Genomic DNA, 20547 nt, shown 5'->3' on the forward strand with positions numbered 1-20547 from the left:
CATGCTAAAAAGGTGCAGGGCCTCTGAGCTAAGCCCCAGACCCTGAGTATGTTGTGGTAGCTCCTTATCCACGTTCAGTGTTTTGAAAGCTTTGTTTTGTTTTGTTTGTTTGTTTGTTTGTTTTTATTTTTCGAGGCAGGGTTTCTCTGTGGCTTTGGAGGTTTGTTTTGGTTTTAAAGTGAGATTTTTCTCTACTTTCATGGAGGAGATAGACAGTAGAAAATAAAAAGTTCTGAATTCGTCATCCAGAGATAGCAAGTTATTACACATCTTTTTCTAATCTTTCTGGGCGCTCTAATTTTCACATGAGAGCCATGCCTGTCCCACCATCTTACTTCAGATACTTTTCACATGAAAACTCTCCTCCTTTATCCCTCTGTGTTGGTATGTGAGCTGTGTTTTAGGCTCTAACTCAGAACTGACTGTTTAAGATCATATAGCTCAACTATGACCTGGGCTGTTAGTGCTGGCCTTTGTGACTGTGTTGTTTTGTATATATTTCTTGGAGCCAAGAAGGGCTGATTAATTATCAAAGCTGATTATACCCTTCAAATGTATGCTTTCCTTACTTTTTGTTTGTTTTGGTTTTGGTTTTGGTTTTGGTTTTTCGAGACAGGGTTTCTCTGTAGCTTTGGAGCCTGTCCTGAAACTTGCTCAGTAGACCAGGCTGGCCTTGAACTCACAGAGATTCGCCTGTCTCTGCCTCCCAGGTACTGGGATTAAAGGTGTGTGTCACCACCACCTAGTATTCTTTGCTATTTTTGTCATCACTGCATGCTCATATTTTATGGCATGTATGTAATACATTTGGTTTACTTATTTTTTTAGTATGTGTGTACATTGACCACTTGTAAGCATATGGCTATACTCTCTGGATAAACAGTGCCTTAAGAGTAAAAACCATTTTGTGATTTTTGTGATGCTGCTTAGTGTTTGCCCTTGACTGGGGGGCTACATTGCTTTTGCAGAGTTTGAGAAGTTATGTTCTTCTTTGTTTTGACTCATTTTCTGCTCTTTTCATATAGACGATTAAGGAGGAGACAGATGGCCTGCATGAGGAGTTGGAGTTCATTAGAATCCTTGGAACAGATTTGATTTTCGCCTGTGGAGAAACTGAGAAGCCTGAAGTGAAGAAGAGCATTGATGAGGTGTGGAGAGTGGGTGAGGGATTCAGGTGAAACATAATGGAGTTGGACCACAGGTAGTACTAAGAAAATTTGATTCAATATTTTCCCCATAGATGAATAATGCTTGGGAGAACCTAAATAAAACTTGGAAAGAAAGGCTAGAAAAACTTGAGGATGCCATGCAAGCAGCTGTGCAGTATCAGGACACTCTCCAGGTAAGAAGCTGGGAGATGCCCACAAAGGAAATACATATTCTGCTTTCTCTTGTCATTTTCTAAATCTGGTGTGGAGTAGCTCACCTTCAGTACTGCAATGTTTTGAAACCTAAGACACTGTTGCTTCTACATTTCTGGCCTAAGTTTCCCACACCTGTTGAGGAAAATGTTGACATAACACGCATCCAAATTTCCATTACTACTGCCATTTTTATTGTCATTGCCTGCTTGTCATATTCGTACCCATTCAGCTATTCAATGAAGCTGGCCAGATTATGTAAGTCACTACTTGCTAGAGGTCCTAAACCCATGTAATCATGAAGCCCAACTTTGGGAAGGAAATGGCCCTTCTCTTATAACCTCTTGTTTGTGTTTTCATTTCAGGCTATGTTTGACTGGTTAGATAACACTGTGATCAAACTCTGCACCATGCCCCCAGTGGGCACTGACCTCAACACTGTCAAAGATCAGTTGAATGAAATGAAGGTTTGTGTCTAGGGATGGCTTTGAAAAGAGAGTTGCTTCTTCTTAATGTTGAAGACTTGGTTTAATGTTAACTTTAAGTACATCTTTTATAGGAGTTCAAAGTGGAAGTTTACCAACAGCAAATTGAGATGGAAAAACTCAATCACCAGGGTGAACTGATGTTAAAGAAAGCTACTGATGAAACAGACAGAGACATTATACGAGAACCACTGACAGAACTCAGACACCTCTGGGAGAATCTGGATGAGAAAATTGCCCATCGACAGGTAAGGCTAGTGGTACCATAGGTCAGTGAACTGCCCTCTACCCTCTCTGATTTCCTAACAAGTGTTCCTTGTCTTATCCTGAGCAGCATAAGCTAGAAGGTGCTCTCTTGGCCCTTGGCCAGTTCCAGCATGCCTTAGAGGAACTAATGAGCTGGCTAACTCACACTGAAGAGTTGCTTGATGCTCAGAGACCAATAAGTGGAGACCCAAAAGTCATTGAAGTTGAGCTTGCAAAACACCATGTAAGTATTTTCATTTCTACCTAGCTTTGTCAATTTGAGACCAGATACTACCAGAAGCTTGCTATCATGTGAACCTTGAGCCAGGTTTAATTGACATCAATAAAGATAAATTATGTCATTCAATATTTTTTAGGTTCTAAAAAATGATGTTTTGGCTCATCAAGCTACAGTGGAAACAGTCAACAAAGCTGGAAATGAACTTCTTGAATCTAGTGCTGGTGATGATGCCAGCAGCCTAAGGAGCCGCCTGGAAACCATGAACCAGTGCTGGGAATCTGTGCTGCAAAAGACAGAGGAGAGGGAGCAGCAGCTCCAGTCAACGCTGCAGCAGGTATGTGTGTCATCCAGTCCAGGTGGAAGAGTATTGGTAGGAGGCCCAAGTGAGAGAAGGGAAACCAATTGGGGTAGAACCTCTTATGTATGAAAAGAGCAGCTTTTAATTGGTGGGTCCCTTGGGATTTGTTTGCAGTTCGGTGTGTTTTCTATTCACAGTTAGTCTTTACCCTGACCAACTTATTTTGAGATTCGGGTTTTTCCTAATCATCAAGTCAGGCTTCTCGCTATTCAGCAATCCCTTAGTTTGTTCATTGGATTGCATTAGGCATTGATACTGTGCTATAGTAAGGTCTGAAGGATTTTGCTAATTTTAGCCATAAGCAAGCAGATTGTGCCAATCCAGAAACAAAATAACTCCTGTGCCTGGGAACAGCTTCAGATTCCTCCCAGTAAGCTCAGGATCATTCCAAAAGTTTGCTTTTACAGCTGCTTGCTCACTGATACTGTTGATACGTCTTTTTCTCAAAAGGCCCAAGGTTTCCACAGTGAAATTGAAGATTTCCTCTTGGAACTCAATAGAATGGAGAGCCAGCTTTCTGCATCTAAGCCTACAGGAGGACTCCCTGAGACTGCTAGAGAACAGCTTGACACTCACATGGTACAGCAGTTCTTCACATTGCACATAAGCCTCTCTGAGAGACATTAGTGCAGCTAGCTTATCTACAGATTCAGTACCTGACAACAGATTCAGTACCTGGCAACAGTAGTGAAGGAAAGAGTTAGCTGGAAAGGCATCAGTGAGCTGGTAAACTGAGTCAGGTAAACTGAGTGAGACCATCTTCAGTAAGAGTTTAGGAGAATTCTAAGCAATGTTGACAGTATTTTAACAGAGCCTACTGAGAACAAAAGGCAACATAATTTCTAAGAAAATCCTAATAAAAAGCAGAAATAAATTATTAAAAACTATTTTTGAGGTCTTTGATCCTTAAATGATTTTATTTTCTTGGTGAGTTGATTGTTTCTAATATTAAGGAAGAATTGTGGATTTTATTTAATAATAGCTCATACTTTGAACTGAACCTAAAAGAGACTTATATCACTACAAGGCCTTTAGGGACTTTCTCAGACTGGGCTAGTGAAATCTATGTGTTTGGGGTCTTCCAGGAAGTAGATATTGTTGATATCTTTTTCTGCCTTCTCTTGTAGGAACTGCATTCCCAGCTGAGAGCCAAGGAAGAGACTTATAATCAGCTGCTTGACAAGGGCAGGCTTATGCTCCTCAGCCGCGGTGACTCTGGGTCTGGCTCAAAAACTGAACAGAGTGTAGCTCTTTTAGAACAGAAGTGGCAAGTGGTCAGCAGTAAGATGGAGGAAAGAAAGGTACCACTACAGAAACACTATTTGGCAGTATGTTTAGTGACCATAAGACATTCTTTGTTTCATGATGTTTTTTGAAGACAGGTGTGATACTACATCAGAGAACTTACCCTCATAATGGACTCCATATTAACCTGTCTTTGATTTCTATTTTCCATGGCACTGATGGTGTTAGTTCTGCCAATACTTCATTTTATATTTATTGCTTTTCTCCATCTACCAGTTAAGATATCACTTCCTGTTACTGTTAGAACTGGACTTCATATCTGATACTAATTGCCAGTTTGTGTTCTTACTTGAAAACAAAATTTTATTGGTGTTTATAATGAATTGAGAAGATGGGGACAGGACAATGTAAAAAGTGTGACCAGCAACTTTCTACAAGGAATTTTACTAAAACACAGGAGAAAGTTCAAATATGGCCTCTTCCTACTAGTCCTCAGAAATTGGGTTTTCTTCTTTGTAAGAGCAGAAAGCAGAAGGGATCAAGGCTTTTTTCAAAAAAGTTTTTTGTTTGTTTTTTTTTTGTTTTGGTTAGTTGGTTGGTTGGTTGGTTGGTTGGATGGTTTTTGGTTTTCGAGACAGGGTTTCTCTATGTAGCCCTGCTTATAAAGTAACCTAAAAGGATGAAGGAAAAAAAATATGTAATCTAATCAACAGCAATTAGTAGCAATTTTAGTTTTTAGTGTACTTTTTGAATGTACTTATTTTTAATATATTCTGGATATAATCATCTTTTAAAAATCATCATTTATGCTGGGCGGTGGTGGCGCATGCCTTTAATCCCAGCACTTGGGAGGCCGAGGCAGGCGAATCTCTGTGAGTTCGAGACCAGCCTGGTCTACAAGAGCTAGTTCCAGGACAGCCTCCAAAGTCACAGAGAAACCCTGTCTCGAAAAAACCAAAAAATAAAAATAAATAAAAATCATCATTTACTTTGCCTGACTAGTAGATGGCCACCATGTCCACTAAGAAGCTGGGGCTAGAAATCCCTGAGAATGGAGCTCAGAGACCCTGGACTGGCATGTACTAATGGAGAATAGCACTAACCCTGAATGAGTCATTATTTTCTGCTATTCTGAATTAATGAGAGTGGTTTAAGTTATGGTCAGGTGTGTTCCTGGAATGCTATGACATCAACACACCTTTCAGACTCTGACACTCCGTGCTGTATTTTCTAATAATGCGGATTTAAATAATGAACACTGTAGCTTTAGGATCTTTGCCATCGTGCACTTCTCATTTACTTTCTCCACACCATAGAACCTACATTAAATGGTTGTTTTTACCTGGAACAGGATTTAAGTTCTATAGCTATTATCACCACTAGAGCATGCTCACTTCCTGAGTAGTTTGTTTTTATTGTTCCAGGAAGTAGAGAGTGGTCAAGAAAGCTTAATCACTAATTGTGCCTTTTCCTTTTTCATTTATTCAGTTCTTGTCCAGGTGTTTTTAGCTTCAGACACTTAACATTTAGAATTCTCATCTTTTGTATTTGAGACATATTTAGTGGTGCATTAAGTGAGTCTTCTTGTCTAGGATCATTTAATCTGGTATACATCTTAAATTTTTGTTGTCAAAGGTATAATTTCTGAACTTTGTACTTTCCCTTCTGTGTTTTATTTAAAATTTAGTCAAAGCTCGAAGAGGCCCTCAGCCTGGCAACAGAATTCCAGAATTCCCTGCAAGAATTTATCAACTGGCTTACACTTGCAGAGCAGAGTTTAAATATTGCCTCGCCTCCCAGCCTGATTTTGAACACTGTTCTTTCCCAGATTGAAGAGCATAAGGTAACTGTGCCTTAAGATGATGTCACCTTCCCTTTAAAAAGATTTGTTCAAAGAAGTGCTCCTTTGCTTTGTTTTATGGCTAAAAAGAGCAATATTTTCCCACAGGTTTTTGCTAATGAAGTAAATGCTCATCGAGACCAGATCATCGAGCTGGATCAAACAGGGAACCAATTAAAGTTCCTTAGCCAGAAGCAGGATGTTGTCTTGATCAAAAATCTGTTAGTTAGTGTCCAGTCTCGCTGGGAGAAGGTTGTCCAGAGATCTATTGAAAGGGGGAGGTCACTGGATGATGCCAGGAAGCGGGCAAAACAAGTAAGTCATTAAAGAAGGCGCTAACTTTGTGAACAGCCTTGAGTCTTGAACTTCTGCCATCATGGTTCGCACATTCTTTTCTATTACAATGTATATCTTAATTTTAGTTCTATGAAGCTTGGAAAAAACTGATTGACTGGCTAGAAGATGCAGAGAGTCATCTGGACTCAGAACTGGAGATTTCCAATGACCCAGACAAAATCAAACTTCAGCTTTCTAAACATAAGGTAAAGTAATTCATTGCTGTGAGGTCCTAAAGCTTGGAATTCACCAAAGCTTGTTGCTTGCTAGAAATAGAAATCAAAGCCTGTTAACAAACAGTTGATACATATTAAAGATATCAACAAGGGGCTAGGAATGTCAATCATTTGGTAAGAGTCCTGGCATGGACAAGTAAGTCCCTGCATTTGATTCCTTAGTACCTCATAAACTGGCCATGGTGGCACCTGTGTGTAATCCCAAGAAGCAGGAAGATCAGGAGTTCAAGACCAGCCTAGAATATGTGAGACTTTGTCTCAAAAAAAAAAAAAAAAAGTCAAGATGAAAGCCAAGCATGGTGACAAATACCTGTAATCCTAGTGCTTTACAGGCTAAGGCAAGAGGGTCGAGAGTTAAAGAGTAGCTTGGGCTATGTAGAAGAATTCCAGACCAGCTTGAACTACATGGAAAAAAAAAAAAATGAAATCAGCTTTCCTTTTTGTTTATTTGCAGTGCTGGTGGTTGAATTTCGGCTTCACATAAGCTGGACTAGTTCTCTTGGTGCTATACACCAACCCCAGAAGTCAGTGGGATACCTAGATAACATGACAGTCATACTCTTACATGATAATTTAACCCAAAGTATGGGGTTTTAGAGATTGCTGTGTGCTGTTATATATGGTATAAAGGAAAGCTACAAATTTCTTGTAAGGATAAGTTATTGTTAATTTTAGTTTAGTTTTGTTTGGGGTTGTGTGTGTTGTCGTTTAATGCTATATTTACTTTATAAACCAGGATACTGAAAAAAGAAGTTGATTACAATCAAAATATTTTGATTGTAATTCTACCCTGTTAGGGGATTGATAATTAAAGCCAGGACCTCATGCTATTACCTGATTTGTATTAAGTGTGTATGTGTTATTTATTTGTTTTTCTTTCTTTCTGGAAACAGGAATTTCAGAAAACTCTTGGTGGCAAACAGCCTGTGTATGATACCACAATCAGAACTGGCAGAGCACTTAAAGAAAAGACTTTGCTTGCTGATGATACTCAGAAACTTGACAACTTGCTAGGAGAAGTCAGAGACAAATGGGATACCGTTTGTGGCAAGTCTGTGGAGCGGTGAGCAGGACTGTGTCCCCCCCCATATGGCATGCCCAAGTATCTTAAGAGATTGTCACTAAATTAAAATAGGAATGGGGGGGGTAGATAGCTTAGTTACTAAGAGGACTTGTTGCCCTTGCAGAGGACCCAGATTTGGTTCCCAGCATCCATATGTGGCTCATGTTCATGATCAGTTCTGGGTGACTGATACCTGTAACTCCAGTTCTAGGGGAGCCAACTCCCTTCTTTGACCTTTGCAGGTACCAGGCACACATAGGTGCACTGACATACAGGCAAGGCACTCATAAATCTCATCTAGACATAGTTTGATTTAAAATGTCTTACTTCTTTGAAGTCATTTCTAACTGTTCTAACGGAGAAATTACAGAATTTAAGCCATATTCCTTTTCAACAGTTAGAATTGTGATCATTGTTTTTGTTTTTTGTTTTTTGTTTTTTTTAATTATTCTTAAAATCCCTGAGTTTTGTATACCTTTCTCAGGCAGCACAAGTTGGAAGAAGCCTTACTGTTTTCAGGCCAGTTCATGGATGCTTTACAGGCCTTAGTTGACTGGTTGTACAAGGTGGAGCCACAGTTGGCTGAGGACCAACCTGTACATGGGGACCTTGACCTCGTCATGAACCTCATGGATGCCCATAAGGTGAGGAGCAGGAGTTGGCATCTTGGGAGAAAAAGCAACAGAGTCTTCTCTCGCTGTGTACCTGCTCTCGCTGTGTACCTGCTCTCGCTGTGTACCTTCTCTCGCTGTGTACCTGCTCTCGCTGTGTACCTGCTCTCGCTGTGTACCTGCTCTCGCTGTGTACCTGCTCTCGCTGTGTACCTGCTCTCGCTGTGTACCTTCTCTCGCTGTGTACCTGCTCTCGCTGTGTACCTGCTCTCGCTGTGTACCTGCTCTCGCTGTGTACCTTCTCTCGCTGTGTACCTGCTCTCGCTGTGTACCTGCTCTCGCTGTGTACCTGCTCTCGCTGTGTACCTGCTCTCGCTGTGTACCTGCTCTCGCTGTGTACCTTCTCTCGCTGTGTACCTGCTCTCGCTGTGTACCTGCTCTCGCTGTGTACCTGCTCTCGCTGTGTACCTTCTCTCGCTGTGTACCTTCTCTCGCTGTGTACCTGCTCTCGCTGTGTACCTGCTCTCGCTGTGTACCTGCTCTCGCTGTGTACCTTCTCTCGCTGTGTACCTGCTCTCGATGTGTACCTGCTCTCGATGTGTACCTGCTCTCGATGTGTACCTGCTCTCGCTATGTACCTTCTGCTCTGTGTTGACCAAGTGGAGAAGAATGAATGCCTGATGTGGAGGAGCACCTCTTTATCGTCTGTATTTAAACAAACTTTTGACCACATGGTGATAATACCTTTAATCTCTGTAGTTCAAGGCTAGCCTGGTCTATATAGCAAGTTCCAGGACAGCCAGGGATACATAAAGACACCCTGTCTCAAAAAGAAGAAGAAGAAGAAGAGGAGGAGGAGGAGGAGGAGGAGGAGGAGGAGGAGGAGAAAGGAAGAAAGAAAGGAAGAAAGGAAGAAAGGAAGAAAGGAAGAAAGCTTGCTGGGATTCTGCATTGGTCACATTGAATTTACCAAAATTGGTTTGACTCAGATTTGGCAGCATGTGAGGAGGTTCTCCATGTTTGTCTCTTTGTTGAGTCACAAATGAAATTTAAATTCAGAGGGAGACTGTTAAGAAATCCTTTTTCACTAACACCTAAAATGGAAATGGGAGATTCTTATCTAATAGTAACAAGCCTATCACCATGCATCCCATCAGTTCTTCTGTCCTATACCCATTATATTAAGCTTCATAGTGCTCTCTGTTTTAATATAAAAATATACATACTGCAGGTAAAACATTCGTACACAAAATAAAATAAATCTTTTAAAAATTAAAAAAAAACTAGTTCTCATTTCTTCTTTAACCAGGTTTTCCAAAAAGAACTCGGGAAGCGAACTGGCACTGTTCAGGTCTTGAAGCGGTCAGGCAGAGAGCTGATTGAGAACAGTAGAGACGACACGACTTGGGTAAAGGGACAGCTCCAGGAACTGAGTACTCGCTGGGATACTGTGTGCAAACTCTCTGTTTCCAAGCAAAGCCGACTTGAGCAGGCCTTAAAACAGGTAAGATAAATTTGCAGGGGGACCTGAGGATATAGATCTTAGTTTCTTTACCAGGACCATGAAGTCCTACAGTCTTGGAACGAAAATAAAGTTGATATTCTGAACATTGTACAGAACTTTGACCAGTCATTGAACTGATTTTCAAAGGTTTACAAATTAAGTTGACCTGTATGGCATTGGACAAGGGCATCAGATGCCTCTGGAAGAGTGTAGCCCTGGATGCTTCTTCAGCATACTCTGTAGTATCCAGTGCCTCAACTGCAGAGGGAGGCCAGATCTTCTTGTGCTTGGTTATTTCAGGCAGAAGAGTTTCGGGACACGGTCCATATGCTGTTGGAGTGGCTTTCTGAAGCAGAGCAAACACTTCGCTTTCGAGGGGCGCTTCCTGATGACACAGAATCCCTACAGTCTCTCATTGACACTCACAAGGTAATCTAGCCTCAAGGTTTGGTGATCTGTGCTACTCAACCATGGTGAGAATTGCCCCACCACTAAATAAAAACAGGACTTGATTGTAAATATCAGACCTCCTATGAAAAGAACAAAGACCTGAGTTGGCTATTTGTGTACTCAGTAGAAACCAGAGGCTTTGTGGTGCCTATCGTCAGCATTCATTTTTATACAGCTTGCTCCTGTTGGCTTTATATTTTTAGAGATATATTTATTTTTATTTTATGTATATGCTTTTGCCCATGTGTATGTCTGTGTACCTCATACATGCCTAGTGCCCAAGGAAACCAGATCAGATCCCCAAGAATTGGAGTTATAGATGCACCATGGAGGTGTTGGTAATCAAACCCAAGTCCTTTGGAAGCAGCTAGTGCTCTAACCACTGAGTCATCTCTCCAGCCCCTCATATTGGCTTTAAACATGTAAAACCACATAGTGTTCTAAAGGAAAATGAAGAACTTTGCCTTTCTAATTTTTGTTTGTTGGTTGTCTAGATTTTGAGATGGGGTCTTACATACCCAGGCTACCCTTGAACTCCCACATACCCTACCTCAGCCTCCCAAGTGCTAGGATTACAGGTGTGTGTTACCATACCCAACTCCGTCTTACTTCTCACCTGCACATACCTTTATTTGACGTAGCTTATGATACTAGCTTTTTGGCCCTTCTCTGATCTCCTAAAACCGTTTAGCATGCTGCAGAATAAAACATGGTATCTGCAGCCTCAGTCAGCTCTTATGAAGGAGGAAATGTTTCGTGTTATTGAGATATTTTAATCTTAGTTTTGTTGTTGCATTCTATTGTGATAGGAAAGTTAAAATATTTTTAGTGTTTTATGGCTATCATCATATTTTTCCAAAAGAAATATAATTTAAATACAGAAGTAAAAGGGCTGGAGAGATGGCTCTGAAGTTAGGAGCACTTTCTGCTTTTTCAGGTATTTGGTTGCTAGCATCCACATAGTGGCTCACAGCTGTCTGTAACTCCATTCCAGGAGATCCAATACTCTTTTCTGGCCTCTTCCAGTATCAGGCACACACATGGTGCACACATAGACATACAGACAGGCAAAATGTTTATCTACATAAAATAAATGTTTTAATGAAATGGAAATGAATACAAATAAAAGAGGGAGAAACTGAAATTAGAAACATTCAGAGAGAATATAGACATACCAATGTCCCTAGTCTCCAATGTCATCTCTAACAGAGTCTCAGTCTTACCTTCCTACATCTTTGCAACTGGATACACCATGCTAGCAACACCTAAATACAAGCAAGCTTTTTCAAGGCCTGCGCTAACACATAGGAAGACAACAATGAAATGTTTCTCCTTTTAATAAACTAATGGTACTAGTAGGTAGATTTGTCAAGTTTTTGGTTTTGGCTCATGTTTATATAGGAGTTCATGAAGAAAGTAGAAGAAAAACGGGTGGATGTGAACACAGCAGTGGCAATGGGAGAAGTCATCCTGGCTGTCTGCCATCCCGATTGCATCACAACCATCAAACACTGGATCACCATCATCCGAGCTCGCTTTGAGGAGGTGAGTCAGCACACGCCCAGCAAGCTGGGATCACAGTGAGTCCATCAGATAAAGACCCTTTCATTCACTGTAAGCAATTGCGTTTCAGTGAAGAGTCTGACATGATGGCAAGAGTGGTGCTGGTGCAGCGAGGTATTCATGAATAGCTTCTGCAGACACCTTGTGTTTTGCTTCCTTCCTTCCTTCCTTCCTTCCTTCCTTCCTGAGGAGTTTGTGTTTAATGCAGTGTACTAGTTTTGCTTTGGGCAAAAATGACTCCTTGCTCTAACTCTCCTTTGAGCTGTCTCAGCTGAAGTTAGAGAGGACTCTTGGCTCCTTATGTTGGTCTTCCTGTAAGTAAAGGTGTATGACCAGATAGGAACGAACAAAAAGATGTGCTTTTCTGAAAGGGGTTATAGTTTCTTTCTGTCTCCACAGGTCCTGACATGGGCAAAGCAGCACCAGCAGCGTCTGGAAGCAGCTCTGTCAGAACTGGTGGCTAATGCTGAGCTCCTGGAAGAACTTCTAGCCTGGATCCAGTGGGCTGAGACCACCCTAATCCAGCGGGATCAGGAGCCTATCCCTCAGAATATAGACCGTGTTAAAGCTCTTATCACTGAGCATCAGGTACCCTGCTTCTCTGTGTCTTTGTGTCGTGGACCACATTCCCATCCTTACTGCATGTATTACTACAGCTCACAACAGCCACTTGTCAGTTTTCATGAGTTAGGAGTCAAGGTGTGGATTAGCGTCTTAGGGTTTTATCGGGCAGAAATCACAATTTCCTCAGCACTGCAGTGTTGTGCTTTGGGACACCACTGTAGAGAATAGCTTTGCAGTTCTCATATGGAGCTCAGGATCCTCTTCTACATTCATTTGTCTTATTGACAGAATTCAGTTCCTTGCATGTATAAGATTGAAGACTCCATTTTCCTGCTGGCACTAAGGCCATGGAGCACTCACTGGCAGAACCAGTTCAGAGTCTTCTTTAGGAGATGAAGTGTGAGCCAGGTGATGGTGGCACACGCCTTTAATCCCAGCACTAAGGAGGCAGAGGGCAGATCTTTGTGAGCTTGAGGCCAGCTTCACCTACAGAGTGAGTTCCAGGACAGTCAGGGCTACACAGAGAAACCCTGTCCAGAAAAAACAAACAAAGAAAAAAATATGAAGTGTACCCCACAAAGTAGCCACTCACAGTTTCACAGGCATTGCACAGGATGGTTCACCAGTAGAAATCTTGGAACCTAGCTTAGAAGCCTGATCTTTGCTGGAGCCAGAAGCCTCTTGGCCTGACAGCATTTTATCACAGAAAGGAAAAGTAAATAATATTCTAGCCCATCTCCTGTCACTCTGCCTCCCATACTAAAGGAAGAATGAGTCCTCTCAAGCATAGATCTGATCATGAATCTTCCCTGTATCAAAATCCTTCACTTGCCTCCTGTTGCTCTCACAATAAAATTCTAATTCCTTAGCTGGACACAGGCCTTTCTGGATCTCCTGCCCACCCCAGCCCCACTTCTTGCTAATCCTTTTATTGTACTGTGTCGTCAGCAAATGAAATGAAAAGTCCTGGTCCACAGCACTGTCAGGCTTCCGTGTTCTGTCCAGACCGTCTGCCAGAGCTGCCCTTTCCCATTCTTGAGTTCTTTGTCCCTCAGTAACTCAACTCCAGACCACTCTACTTGTCATTTCATGTTGTGAAGCCCTTGTCTTAGGTCTTCTCTGCATAGCTGTATAACATTTAGCATTAAATTCTTGGTTTTCATCACTCAGCTGTGAGTTCCTCAAAGGCAGAGGCCATCTCTTCTCTTCTTCCTTTGGGTCTTTGGTGCTTTGGTCAGTCATCCTTAATATGCGTCTGTCTATCCCATCTCTTTTTTTCCTGTGTGTGGTGTGTTTCAATCCAGGGCCTTGCATTTGCTCAGCAAATTCTTTACCACTGAGTTATACTCGCAGCCCAATTTAATCTTTTTTTAAGGGGTAAGAAGTTGCACAGGGTGGTCTATCACTTGGGCAGTCTGCTATGGGCTTGGCCTTTGTTAGTAAGAACTTTCATTTTAGACCATGAAAACTCTGAATTTTCTTAGCTAATTTTTATGTTTAACAGTCATTTATGGAGGAGATGACACGCAAACAACCTGATGTGGACCGAGTCACCAAGACATACAAGAGGAAGAACATAGAACCTACCCATGCTCCTTTCATCGAGAAGCCCCGCGGTGGTAGCAGTATGTTCCCAACCCACTATGCTAGTTTGATTCCTTCCTGCTTATTGCAGATGGGACCTCACAAAGTGCCATCACAAGAACTGTGTTTTGATTCCCCAGGTCATATTGACTCTGGATCACAGTCTCTTATTTTGAAACTTTTCTAAGAATGACCAGTTATATTTGTTTATTTATTTATTCATTTGATTATTTTGATTAATAAGCTACAAGGTGGCAAAGCCTATTTTGTTATTTAGCAGTGGCCTTTCCATTGTTGTGTTTATATTGTGCTAGTCTAATTGTAAAATAAATCCTGTGGGATCCACTGCTGTTTTCTGAGTTGATATGTCTTCAGGTCACTAAGGTAAAGCCTAATAGATTGGGTATGTGTAGGAGGTGGGTACATTTCATTGGTTCAGAGGAGAGGCAGCAGTTCTGAAATTAGTATGCCTTGGTACCAGAATGTTGCCATTCCCATGTGTCTTCTCGGTTATGAAGTGGATATTAGTGTAAAAGATTAGTTCATATATACAGTTCTTTCTTTTTTTGATTTTTGAGAGTGTCTCATATATCCCAAGACTAGCCTCAAACTCAGTAGATAGCCAAGGATAATCTTGAGCATACAGCCATTTCTTTATGGACTGGCAAAGCCAGAATTTCTAATCTTGTGATTATTTCTCCATTTAGGAAAGTCCTTGAGTCAACCCACACCTCCTCCCATGCCAATCCTCTCACAATCTGAAGCAAAAAACCCACGAATCAACCAGCTCTCTGCCCGCTGGCAGCAAGTATGGCTGTTAGCACTGGAGCGCCAGCGGAAGCTAAATGATGCCTTGGACAGACTAGAGGAGGTAAACACCGTCCTGTAAAGCTCTCTTGGTGTATGACCTGTGTGCCTTTATCTACTTCAGAAGTAAAGTCTTCCCCTTCCTTTGCGCCTGAATAAGAAAAGATAGATTGCTTAGGAAGCCACTCAAATAGGTATAAAACCATAAATTAGACATTGCATACAAGAGGGGGAGGCCTGTGGTCTGCGTTTCCTCGGCAGCTTTCTCTGATTCAATTTCAGAAACAAAGTTGCCTCTAAATGTGTAGTTTGTATAAAAGGGAAGCCAAGCATGAAGCATGGTAGGCACATCTTTAATCCCAATACTCAGGAGGCAGAGGCAGGTGGATCTCTGAGTTTGTGGCCACTCTGGTCTACAAATGAGTTCCAAAGCAAGAGCCAGGACTTCACAGAAAAACTGTCTCAGGAAAAAAAAAAAAAAAAAAAAAAAAAAAGATTGTTAATAATCCTTATTATGAAGATAGATAAATGATAGATATTATGAAAGAAGATCAACTTTTATAGTCTTGTTTCTTGTTAGTCTTCACTAGCTCATGAAAAGCAAGTCAATTTTGAAATAGCTAATATATATGGTACTGCACTTCCTCCTTTCTAACATAAGCCTAATATCTTTTATATTCTTTTGTTTGTGCATATCAAAGCAGCTATACCCGGAAGTGAGTGTTCTGTGTTTTTTGTTGTTACTTCCGTAGGTCAGTTGCATTTTAAGCACATGGTTCTTGCCACCTTCCCCCTCCCCCATTCCTTCCAACTTTGGAGTTTGAAAGACCAAAGGGGAAAATGTTATGCGTTAAGTCATTCTAATTGTGAATCACTAACATGGTCCAAGTAGCTAACCCCCCTCCCCCCATTATACAGGCCTGCTTTCCACCAATCAATCGACTATTTAATAGAGATTTTGGGTGGGCATTTGCTCCCTATGGTGAAATTCCAAAGAAACATGCTTGGATGTAGGGTTGCATTCTTAATGCTTTCCATCTTGATCTTTAAGATCTCAGAAAATGATGGGAAACATGAGCCTCTTGATGTGGTTCCTATGTGTGTTTATAGTGCCTTTCCATACAGCCTGAGAGAGGGGTACTGAGGCCGTCCCTTCAAGACAGAATCCATCCCTTACATCTGAGTAGATGATCCTTGGAAAAGTCCAAAGAGAAAGCAAGACTGGCTCTCCCCATTCTTGTTCTGCGTGTTCCTTATTTTCCAAAGTTTTTTTTTCAGTTACTGTTTCTCTTGCTCCACCATTGTATTGCAGCTTGTTTAAACAGCCAAGGCCTTAAGTGAAGGAGGCAGATTGTGCCTTCACAATGAGACAGCACATAGATAGCATTGTCAGTCCCCTCTGGAAGGCCTGCATGGCTTTACTGAATGTCTGAGAGTTCAGAAATGCTCTGGGTCCAAAACAGCAAGACTTACCGACATCTCTTGACTTCCCTCTAGTTAAAGGAATTTGCCAACTTTGACTTTGATGTCTGGAGGAAAAAATATATGCGTTGGATGAATCACAAAAAATCTCGAGTCATGGATTTCTTCCGGCGTATTGACAAGGACCAGGATGGGAAAATAACACGTCAGGAGTTTATTGATGGCATTTTAGCATCCAGTAAGTAGATTCTTACTCTACCTACAAGTAACACCTGGATTCCTCACACTTGGTAGAAGTTGTAACTTTCTGGTAAATTGGTCTTTCTGAAGTAAAGCCTATAGTCTGATGGAAGAAGCTCTCTGCTGAGTGTGGTCAGTTCTCATGGATGAAAGAGTCTCATCTCAGTAGAAATAGAAAGAGTTCAAAGGTGATTATAAAGTTTAAACAGGACAGGATGCTATTCAAAAGCAGCACTATGTTAGAGTAAGCTGCCAACAGTGCTGGCATAAATAAATCTTAAGATGAGTCATAATTCTATGGATGGTTGTAATATTGTTTTAGTTTACTTTTTTTTTTACTGTATCTGAAGTCTGGTGCTGCTTTTTATTTTTTAAATGGGAGGAGAGCTTCCTAGCAATATAGCTCTGACGTGTATGAAGCCCTGGATCCTATCCTCAGCACGCTGTAAACTGGTTATGCTAATACGTCTCTGTGATGCCAGCACTTGAAGTAATGTCAGGGAAGATCAGAAGTTCAAGGTCATTCTTGGCCAACCTGGGCTATATGAAACCCTGTCTCAAAAAACAAAACAAAGCAAAAAAAGGTGAGGGATCTGTAGGTAAAAAAGTTTTTTAAAAAAGCCCAACAGTCACTAGTTCCTGGATGATACATTTTAAAAAGATTTGTATCTTTTTTAAAATTAGATATATTCATTTTATGCTGTGTGAGTTTTTTTGCCTGCACGTGCATTGATGCCCTTGGAAGTCAGAGGAGGACATCAGATACACTGTATCTGGAGTTACAGATGGTTGTGATCCACCGTGTGGGTGCTGGGAATGGAACCTGGGTCCTCTACAAGAGCAACTAGTACTCATAACAGCTGAGCCAATGGTTTATATAATTAAAAACTGTTATCTCCTGAATTTTCCAGAGTAGATATGTAGCGGTTTTGTTGTTGTTGTTTTTGGAAAACAATCAAGATACAATTCTTTTTCTTCAGGAATTTGTATATTTGCCAACCAGCTACATATGTTTCCAGTTTCAAATCCTCTCAATGTTTCAAATTGTTTTCTTTTCCCCAGAGTTCCCTACCACCAAGTTAGAGATGACAGCTGTGGCTGACATTTTTGACAGAGATGGGGATGGCTACATTGACTACTATGAATTTGTGGCTGCCCTACATCCCAACAAGGATGCCTATCGACCAACAACTGATGCAGATAAAATTGAAGATGAGGTATGGGGAATTTGGAGTAGAATATTTTGACCATAGGTTTATATCGCTCTGAATTTGGATGTGTAAATCATCTTGGGAAGCAATCATTTAGAGTTAATGTTTCGACAAGCTCTAGGGGGCTTTGACTACTGAGTTTTAGCTTGGTCTAGAGGATGGATCCAACTCTAATACTCGTGTCTCTAGTACTGTAAGGACCATAGAGGGACTTTATAAGGGATCAAGTGGGCTTCAAATGCAACAGTAAGGGGTGAACTCTATCATGGGGCTGTCGAGATGGCTCAGTGGCGAAAAGTGCTTGCTATGCAAGCCTGATGACTTGAACTCAATCCCCAGAAACACAAAAATGTGGAAAGAGACTGAATTCCTGGGAATTTCAGGGTTCTAGGTAGAAATTTGGCTCCGTTCATGATCTACTTTATTGGTCATTTTGATGAATATTTCTTTCATCTGCTATTTTCTCAGTATCTCTTTTATCTCAGGTAGGGTTAAATTTTGAATAAAATATAAATGTATGTGTTAAGCCTAAAATGAACCAGGCATAGGCCTTTAATCCCAGTAACTGGGAGACAAAGGCAGGCAGATCTCCAATTTGGGGACCAGGCTAGTTTGCATACTGAATTCTAGGACAGCCAGGACTTCAGAGTGAGATCCTGTTTCCAAAGGAAAAAGGCAAAACTAAATGTTTTTAAAAAATACAAATAATGAGTAGCTTCTGTTTACATTTCCAAACAGAAAGGCCTCTGCCCTTACATACTTTTGCTGTTCACAACCAACAGGTCACAAGACAAGTGGCTCAGTGCAAGTGTGCAAAAAGATTTCAGGTGGAGCAGATTGGAGAGAATAAATACCGGGTAAGGAAGAGAAAACCAACCACTTGCAGAGGTCATTTCCTCCAGTGTCATTTTGCCATTTCACTCCTGGTGCCTCCAGAGGCCTAGAACCCATGGACTTCCATCCCTAGGTGTCAGGTTCTATGCCTTGTGCAATTCCATCTGAAAAGCTACCATTATCCAGGGAGACTGTAGTTTATATTTGACATGGTAGAAAGCATTTTAGAGCCCTCATCTCACTGCCGACCCAAGTCTTCAGGGGGGTGAAGATAATGGATCTTGGGAAACAGTTTTACCAAATGACTGTGAAGCAGAGCCTGGTAACCAGCCTATAACCACAGAACTTGGGAGGCAAAGGCAGAAAAATCATTATAAATTCAAGGCCAACTCTACATAGTAAGTTCCAGCTAACCATGGCTATATCACAATTTTTTTTTTTTTTTTTTTTTTTTAAAGCAGGGATGAGGGGCTGGAGATGGTTCGGCAGATAAAGGCACTTGCCACCAAGCCTGACAACCTGTCCTAGCACCAACATGGTGAAAGGAGAAACATACACCCAAAACCATCCTCTGATGTATTTGTGCACATACAAATTTTCCTCTGTTCTAATGTTTTCACTTAAAAAGAGTGATGATTTGTTTTCCAAGAACTGGTCATTGCAAACATAAGTGGCTCCCATGCTCTTAGAAGCCTATGTGTCAAGGCCCCAGCACATTCGCATTCCTGTGCTGAGCTGGGCTACAGCTGGGACCTACATGCACTGGGGAGCCAGGCTCCTTCCCTAGAAAGACTTGCTAGGTGTGACCAGAAGGAACAATAAACTGTACTTGTGTTTTAGCTTTCCTTGAGACTAGAGTCAGAGATGTAGTAAAGACCTAAACCAGTACTCCTAACTGTTCATCAGCTTGACAAGAGGCCCTAAATTTTTAAGGGAAAAAAAAAAAAAATCTATGGTTGGCAAAGAAGATTTAGATGGCCATCTTAAATTGAAACACAGGAATATCCAGGTTCCATTAGGAACTCCAGAATGTCCTTTGGCTGAAGCTGCAGCTCGGTAGGAAGTGCTTACACAGCATGTACAAAACCCTGGGCTCAACCACCAGGACTGGGTTAGGGGTATCCGGAAACACCAAATCCCTGCTGTTTTTAGCTGAAGGGGCCAGGCTGATTCTGCCTCTTACCCAGCCCAGGGCATTTAGTAAGCTCCAGGGAGTTCTATCTTACATGTTGGGTTTTGTGTTCTTGTATTTATTTTTTGTTTGTTTGTTTGTTTAATTACCAATGAGCGAGATGGGTTGACAAAAGCAGCACAAGATGGAGAGTTCAGGCTTTATTTGCAAATTCGTCTTTCTGTGGTAGGTGCCCAGTAAGAATGTGGTCAGTGCGTACTTAGACTGGTAATATGATAAAAATTGTTGTTTCTTAGTGTTAACTTGACAAAAATGTTCTCTTTTTTCCCCTGCATCCTTTACTCTTACTGTCTGTAGTTCTTCCTCGGCAATCAGGTACAGTGTGCCTTGCAATGTCCTTCTTGGTGGATGTGGTCTTTGTAACTGACATTGCTTGTTCTTTGCTATGGGGAAAGGACATAATCAGAAGCATGCCTGGGTCACATCTGGTTGTCTTACCAAGTGGAGAAACTGCTAACAAAGCTATCTTATCAGCAAAACCATACAATTTTATGGTTTTGGGGGTTTTTTTTTGTAAAAAAAATGAAATTTGTCATTTCAAATTAGGCTGGCTAAAAACAATGATACTATGCCACACTGAGTTATAACTCTGCTATGACTCAGGGGAAAAAAAAAAAACCAAGGCTCTGATAACAGTTCATTCCACCTGTAAAGAACCCAGCCTTACACTTGTATATTTGGGGTCATAGTACCATTGGCACAGTTCTGATTCATTGCCATTCTTTTAGTAGTAAATACAAATTTTGTAATGTATACTTTAGTCAAAAAGTCCTAAGGGTATCATAATATTATCTAAGTACTAACTTAATAGTTATAGGCATTTATATTTACATTTTATAATATAAATTAGAATTTATAATGTAGAAAGAAAGCATAATTGACTTCTGCCTAAAATTTGCAGATTATAGCCAACCATTCAAAATGAAATGGTCTCAAATTAGATTTGCACACAGTATTGAAAGTCTTGACTCCACTTGGCAACTCTAACCTTTGAGATCTCTTCTAAGGGTTCTTGGGTTCTGTCTCTCAAATGTGGAAGGAAGTTGCATGAATAAAATCAACCTATCTGGCAGGAAGTTAGAAACACTAAGAGTTAATTTAAAGTCCTAAATCACTGGTTAAAGTCTAGTTTCTGCAATAATCACTAACTACAG

At 41.0% G+C, this 20547-nt stretch overlaps 1 protein-coding gene across 11 annotated transcripts in view; it reads left to right on the top strand.

Moving 5' to 3' along the window:
- Macf1 (microtubule actin crosslinking factor 1) overlaps window positions 1-20547 on the top strand; it is a 329681-nt gene that overhangs the window by 295583 nt on the left and 13551 nt on the right. For 8 of the 11 annotated variants that reach the window (XM_035439636.1, XM_035439638.1, XM_035439635.1 and 5 more), the window contains 23 exons: window positions 1026-1148; window positions 1241-1342; window positions 1727-1828; window positions 1921-2094; window positions 2181-2336; window positions 2470-2667; window positions 3142-3270; window positions 3819-3992; window positions 5624-5779; window positions 5885-6091; window positions 6199-6318; window positions 7242-7411; window positions 7896-8055; window positions 9332-9526; window positions 9827-9955; window positions 11378-11521; window positions 11939-12127; window positions 13608-13728; window positions 14395-14558; window positions 15992-16154; window positions 17219-17373; window positions 18150-18224; window positions 19691-19708. In XM_035439636.1, the coding sequence (XP_035295527.1) occupies window positions 1026-1148; window positions 1241-1342; window positions 1727-1828; window positions 1921-2094; window positions 2181-2336; window positions 2470-2667; window positions 3142-3270; window positions 3819-3992; window positions 5624-5779; window positions 5885-6091; window positions 6199-6318; window positions 7242-7411; window positions 7896-8055; window positions 9332-9526; window positions 9827-9955; window positions 11378-11521; window positions 11939-12127; window positions 13608-13728; window positions 14395-14558; window positions 15992-16154; window positions 17219-17373; window positions 18150-18224; window positions 19691-19708 (3324 nt within the window). The remainder of the gene's footprint in view (window positions 1-1025; window positions 1149-1240; window positions 1343-1726; window positions 1829-1920; window positions 2095-2180; window positions 2337-2469; window positions 2668-3141; window positions 3271-3818; window positions 3993-5623; window positions 5780-5884; window positions 6092-6198; window positions 6319-7241; window positions 7412-7895; window positions 8056-9331; window positions 9527-9826; window positions 9956-11377; window positions 11522-11938; window positions 12128-13607; window positions 13729-14394; window positions 14559-15991; window positions 16155-17218; window positions 17374-18149; window positions 18225-19690; window positions 19709-20547) is intronic. The other 3 variants (XM_035439637.1, XM_035439642.1, XM_027399201.1) reach the window with 1 other exon arrangement.

The sequence above is a fragment of the Cricetulus griseus genome, chromosome 2 (assembly GCF_003668045.3).
Source record: "Cricetulus griseus strain 17A/GY chromosome 2, alternate assembly CriGri-PICRH-1.0, whole genome shotgun sequence".
Lineage (NCBI taxonomy): Eukaryota > Metazoa > Chordata > Mammalia > Rodentia > Cricetidae > Cricetulus > Cricetulus griseus.